Source organism: Echinops telfairi, unplaced genomic scaffold, assembly GCF_000313985.2.
Source record: "Echinops telfairi isolate 266 unplaced genomic scaffold, ASM31398v2 ScPeMD7_1;HRSCAF=3_1, whole genome shotgun sequence".
Lineage (NCBI taxonomy): Eukaryota > Metazoa > Chordata > Mammalia > Afrosoricida > Tenrecidae > Echinops > Echinops telfairi.
Genome location: NW_022103897.1, coordinates 6,969,362 through 6,975,361, shown reverse-complemented (window position 1 = coordinate 6,975,361; position 6,000 = coordinate 6,969,362). Strand labels below are relative to the sequence as shown.

The following is a 6,000-nucleotide window of genomic DNA, read 5'->3' as shown; positions in this document are numbered from 1 at the left end:
CACACACACACACACACACACACACACACACACACACAGCTAGCTAGATTGAGTTATGGTATGAAACATCCTACCCTAGGTATGAAACATCCTACCCTGACTTTATAATTGAGCAAACATATTTAGAGAAGGTGTAAGTGGTTAAATTGCCTTTGTAAATTGTTTTAAACATTTGTCAATGCCATAAAAATATTTTTGGTTTCTCAGATGTTCATGGCTTATACATATTTAAGGCTTATATCATCCTTCCTATTCTGAGCAGGTCCAGTTCTTATTACTTCTCATATCTGGGGACACTCTACACTGCCCAGTCCCCTTTCCAGCGAGATCTTGTATGTAAAGTACCTGTGCTGGTATCCGACATGTGGGACATACTCAGTAACTCATCTGACTGCCATTGAGTTGATTCTGACTCAAAGCGACCCTATAGGGAAGAGTAGGACTTCGCTTTGGGGTTTCCAAGATACGGAAGTAGACAGCCTCATCATTCTCCAGAGTAGCAGCTGATGGGTTCGAACTGCTGACCTTGTGGTTAGCAGCTCAGTATGTATGCTACCAGGACTCTTTCAGTGAGTCCTAACTCTTGTAATGCCAGCATATAAATCTGCACATAGCCTATTTTTAATTTTTTCTTTTTGTTAATTTCTCCCTAATTGATAACATCTTAGAATTTCATAAATGTAAAGAACCACAAAAGTCAGGATTCTACTGTCAACTTGTGCATGTTACGTCCCTTTGTAACAATTCCTTCTAAGAATCTTTCCAGGGGGCATTTCAATGCATCTGTGGCAGAAAAGCCATCTCACTCGACACACTCATCCAGCACCAGACATTTCTAGATGACTGCCGTTTTTCTCCACATTTGTTAGAAATTTGACTCTCAGAAAAGCTTGCCAATTAGCCCTTTTTCGCCTTGTGAACTCTTGAGAGATATCTTTTCCCTCTGTGTGTCAGTATTGTATTGTCTGTATTGTCTGTAGTGTCTGTATTGGAAGAGGGAACTCTTCCTCCAGTCAGAGAGCTTGAAGTGTCAGGTCAGCACAGATGTTCCTTCCATGAGACTCTCTCTATGTGGAGCTTCTGTCCAGAAGGAAACATGCCATTCAGACTGTGACTGGACTGCTCTGGAGCAAGAGTCCACTTGTTCTACATACATCTTTATTTATGCAAACTGAGTTAGCTTTAATGCCTTAATTCTTTCTGTATCAGGAAATTAAAGAGGTACTAAACAGAGGGCTCTTTATGCAATGTTTGATTTGAGTGCCTTTACCTTTATTGTTTGTTGAACGATGGGCGGATAATGCTTTGAGCATTTTATTTCCCCTGGCAATTAATCATGGACTCCATGGTGACTCTTGGCTAAAGTGACAACGCAGGTCATGACTCCACTGCGTTCTCCCTGTGCTTCCCTCAGCATGCAGGCCATCAGGTTCAGTGGTCTTCCCCTCTAATTTCAGGTCATCCCGCTCCTCCTTCGTGGACGAGGACTGTGACTCTCTGGCCCTCTGTGACCCCATGCAGAGGATGAACTGCGAAGTTGACAGTCTGCCAGAGAGCTGCTTTGACAGTGGCTTGTCTACGCTGAGGGACTCCAATGAGTATGACTCTGAAGTGGAGTACAAGCACCCGAGGGCCTCTCAAAGGTCACAGTGTGCCCGGGAGAGCTCTGGAGGGGATGCTTCAGATACAGATGTAAGCCCAGCATTCCCTGCTCTCCCAGGTCTCACCTTTGATTACATGCTGCTGCTTTTGAAGGTCTCTGGTGGCACAGGCATTAAGCACTTGGCTGTTCGCTGAAAGACTGGCAGTTAGAACCCGCCAGCCACTCTTCAGGACAAATATAAGGCCATTTGCTTCCATAAAGATGATAGCATTGGAAATCCTCAGGGGCAAATCCTGTAGGGCCACTATGGGTTTGGATCAACTAAACAGCAACAGCTTTGCTTTTTGTTTTGCTTTGTTTATTTGACTGCCATCTCTCACGGGAATCCAAATGTTCTAAACGTGAGACATAACCAGCAAGAGTTTTTCCTAACCAAGTTAAGGTGACATTGTTTATAGATTGGTAATTACAGCCACACTGGTGCCTAACAATGTCAACTGTAGATTCAGCCACAAACTTTGCTTCTTTTAAGTTTGTGGGATGTGTGGCCTCTGGTGGCAAATGGTCTGCATTCATCTAGTAACCAGAAGGTTAGCGGCTTGAATTAGCCCCAGGCACGGCAGAAGAAACGCCTGGAGGCATGCTTCTCCAGAGGTGACAGCCAAGAGAACGCCAGGGACAGCCCTGTAATACCCAGGTCACCATGCGTCGTCGGAATCAACGTGAGGGCGAAGGTTTGCTGATTTGGGTCTTGGTAGATGTGTAATGTGATCTTAGGCTTTTAACTGATTTTCTTTCTCTTTCTTTTTTAAACATAGGTTCCTGAGATAAGGGATGAAGAGATATATGGTTCTGTCTTGGACTGGAAGCCTCCAGGGCCTGTGAGTGAAGGCAGCTCTGTGAGTTCTTTGAGAAAACCGATTTCAGCACTTTCACCACAGGTAAGTTGTTTCGGAAGCATTCTTACGTACAAATCATGTCGAGTTTCTCTGCTCTCTTACTTAGTAGGAGGAAAGCTGGCATAGGCCTAATTACTCACTGTAATTTCCCCCTTAGACAGACATGGAAGACGACACCCAGAAAGCTAGCTCACAGAAGGCTTACAAGATTGTGCTTGCAGGGGACGCTGCAGTGGGGAAATCTAGTTTTCTCATGAGACTTTGCAAGAATGAATTCCGAGGAAATACAAGTGCCACTCTGGGTATGGTGTCTATTTCAATGAGAAAATCACTTGTTCTGGATTGCTTTTATTTGAGATAGCTCTTTCTATCTACCTACTTACTGGTCTATCAGTCTAAGTACACATATACATATACATATGTGAGGGCTTCTTAAAGTTTGTGGAAAAATGGAACTGAAAGATAGTGGCATTCTCCATGATCTTTAGAAGCCTTCTTGTATACACCAAGGATTGTCAAGCCAATTTCCGCCTCTGTGACTTCCGGGGTATCAGAGTAGTGCTGTGCTCCACAGGGATTTGAATGTTCGAGTTTTCAGAAGGAGATCCTCGGGCCCCTCTTCCACAATGCCTCTGGGAGATTTGTACTTCCAGAATGTCATTGAGCAGCTGAGAAGGTTAATTGTTTGCATCACCCTGATACACTACATCCACATATAATTGTGTACACAAGACACATGCACACCCCTACATCGCTGGGCATGTAGAACATCAATGTCTATAGATTAAATCATTACCCTCATCTGCGGATGGTTTATCTGCTCACACATGTAGCCTGACATACATAATTAGCCCATGAAGATCGCTCTCCTTGAAGGCAGTGTCTATTCCTGTCTAACTCACTGAGCTTTTGTCTCATCTAAAGTAGGTTTGAAAGTAGAAACCAGTGAAGTGGTTCACATCCTGTTCTCTGTTCTCATCTTCCTTTTCAGGAGTTGATTTCCAAATGAAAACTCTCATTGTGGATGGAGAACGAACAGTCCTGCAGCTCTGGGACACCGCTGGTCAGGAGAGGCAAGTGGTCTTCATTATTTGGGGGGCTCTGGGTAGGGTTGAATAGACCAGCCCTGTAGAAGATTGTATGTTTTTTATGTTCCTACTTTAATTTCAAGAATGGTCAAAAATTTTCATATCCCAGGCTTGCTTTCTTCATTTATGGATCAGTTGTAGGAGAGGAAGACCTTTTAAGCTTTCATTGAGCTGATGATGTTCATGCAAATGTGAGTGTTCCTTCTTAACAAGAATTTAGGTGACTCAACACTCCTGAATGCAGTGACAATGTGAGAAGCCATTTGGTGATGGGATGATAATTAGTGGGAGATGGTGACTACTCTGCCCCCGTTAGTTCAAGGTCAAAGGCCTGAACTACTTAGCAGACTTGCACTTCTTGATTCTGCCTTCTTTTGCATTCATGGGCAGTGCCTGGAACTCTGAAGCATAGGCTTTCATCTCGTCTAACTCTTTGGGAATGGAATCCATTCAGCTGTTAAAGAAGGATGTGTTGGGCACCTGCCTCCGTATTAGGGACCATTCAGAAGACTAAGATTGAATCATAAACAGTCAGAAATAGCTGTCCCCATGGAGTTTATATTCTTCACTCCTTTGAGCTTTAGAATTTAACAAAATATCTGTGGTGAACGTGGTCCTGTTTAAAAGTACTTATAAATATTTGACTTGGTTTTCAGATAAGCAAAGAGGTTGAGATAAGCTCATTTCCCATGAAACCCCATCTTCTCACCTTCCATGAATGTAAAATATCTTGCACATGATGATGTTTGACAAATATTAATTTTTCTTTCATCATCCTTAATACTTCCTCTCAACCGAATTGTTTACATAAGAACTATAAGGATTGTGCAGGACCAGGCGGAGTTCCCTTATGTTGTAGACAGAATACTCTGAGTTGAAACCTATAGACAGCATTTAACAACAGCAATAACCTACCTACCATGTTGTTGCTGTTAGTCCCCGTGCGTTGATTCCAGCTCTAGGTAACCCCATGCTCCTTAGGTTTTTCAAGTCTAAGACTTTTGGGAAACAGCCCACTGGTGCTGTTTTCTGAGGCACTCTGGATGGGTTTGAACAGCCAAACTTGACCAGTAATCATGTGTTTAACTGTTTGTGTCACCCAAGGAGTCCTTCATACCTTCTATACCTCTTCAAAATGATTTTTCTAGAATGTGAGCCTCTCTGTGACTCACATGTGGGCCTTGTTTTTAAGGTTAAAGAGTGTCCTGGTTATGTTTAGGGGTTTCTGGACAGTCTTGAGATTGTGTTGGAGAAAATGGTCCATAAAGCCCAACTCACTGCCATGGAGTTAATGCCGACCCATACCTGAGTAGGACAAGGTCGAGCTTCCCTGGTGGGTTTCCAAGTCTGTAACTCTGTACAGGAGTAGAAAGCCTCATCTTTCTCTCCACGGAGTGGCAGGGGGTTTCGAATGGCCAACCTTGCAGTTCGCAGCCCAATGGAAGACCACTGTGGCACAAGGGCTTCTAAACTAGCAGCCCAGATTCTCCTCCTGTTAACTTCCACTGGACCATACGAGGCCGTAGAGATGGCTATTTCATAGTAATGTGTTTCTGCTATATTGGGGAAAAACAAGGGGGCACTAAACTGACTGAGTGATTGGAATCCTCACTTATACCCTTCTCTTCTTCCAGATTCCGAAGTATTGCCAAGTCTTACTTCCGAAGAGCAGATGGTGTTTTGCTGCTGTATGATGTCACATGTGAGAAAAGCTTTCTCAATGTACGCGAGTGGGTGGACATGATTGAGGTAAGAAATCAAAACAAGGAAACAATAAAACTACACAGGGAGTTCATGGGTCGTTTCTGAAAGTGGTACCACTCTTCTTCTGGGTGGACTGCATTAGAAACCAGGGATCCAAGCTACTGGGAGACCAGGATGTGAGAGGTAGAGTTCCGGTTGGCACTGGGCAGGCTTTGTCCCTACCTCGGTAGCAATGCAAGATTCCACGAAGCCCAGGAGACAACTAAATGGAACTTCTGAGAATTAAACTTCCAGGTTTTCTTTTCTTTTCTTTTTCTACCTAGGTACTTTGACTTTATTCAAGATGCCAGGGGCATTATTCCCACTTTACAGGTGCCTAAGCTTAGCATGTAGAAGACAGAATAATGAGGCAGAAAGCAGAGAATAAAACCTCTTTGTTTTCTAAATTATCTGTGGTCACATTTTTATGGCACTGTAGTTAATGTTTAAAAGTTCAGACGCCAATGTGCAACAAAACAAAGCTTCAAATCTGCACTCTTTCTTTTCCACTCTTTCTTGGGTGGCCTAGACCCATGCTTAGCAGCTCATTCCTTGCTATGGGAACTTGGTCTACCCAAAATAATGAAATTATTCCAAAAAATTAACTGTGTGTTCTCTGTAAAATGTCAATACATTTCTCAAAGATACTCTTTTAAGCCAGCTACCT

At 43.2% G+C, this 6,000-nt stretch overlaps 1 protein-coding gene across 1 annotated transcript in view; it reads left to right on the top strand.

Moving 5' to 3' along the window:
* Positions 1–6,000, top strand: part of RASEF (RAS and EF-hand domain containing) — a gene marked incomplete at its 5' end in the record, with an annotated part of 57,677 nt that overhangs the window by 27,049 nt on the left and 24,628 nt on the right. The window contains 5 exons of the mRNA XM_004717532.2: positions 1,458–1,692; positions 2,422–2,544; positions 2,660–2,804; positions 3,494–3,575; positions 5,225–5,339. Of these exons, the coding sequence (XP_004717589.1) occupies positions 1,458–1,692; positions 2,422–2,544; positions 2,660–2,804; positions 3,494–3,575; positions 5,225–5,339 (700 nt within the window). The remainder of the gene's footprint in view (positions 1–1,457; positions 1,693–2,421; positions 2,545–2,659; positions 2,805–3,493; positions 3,576–5,224; positions 5,340–6,000) is intronic.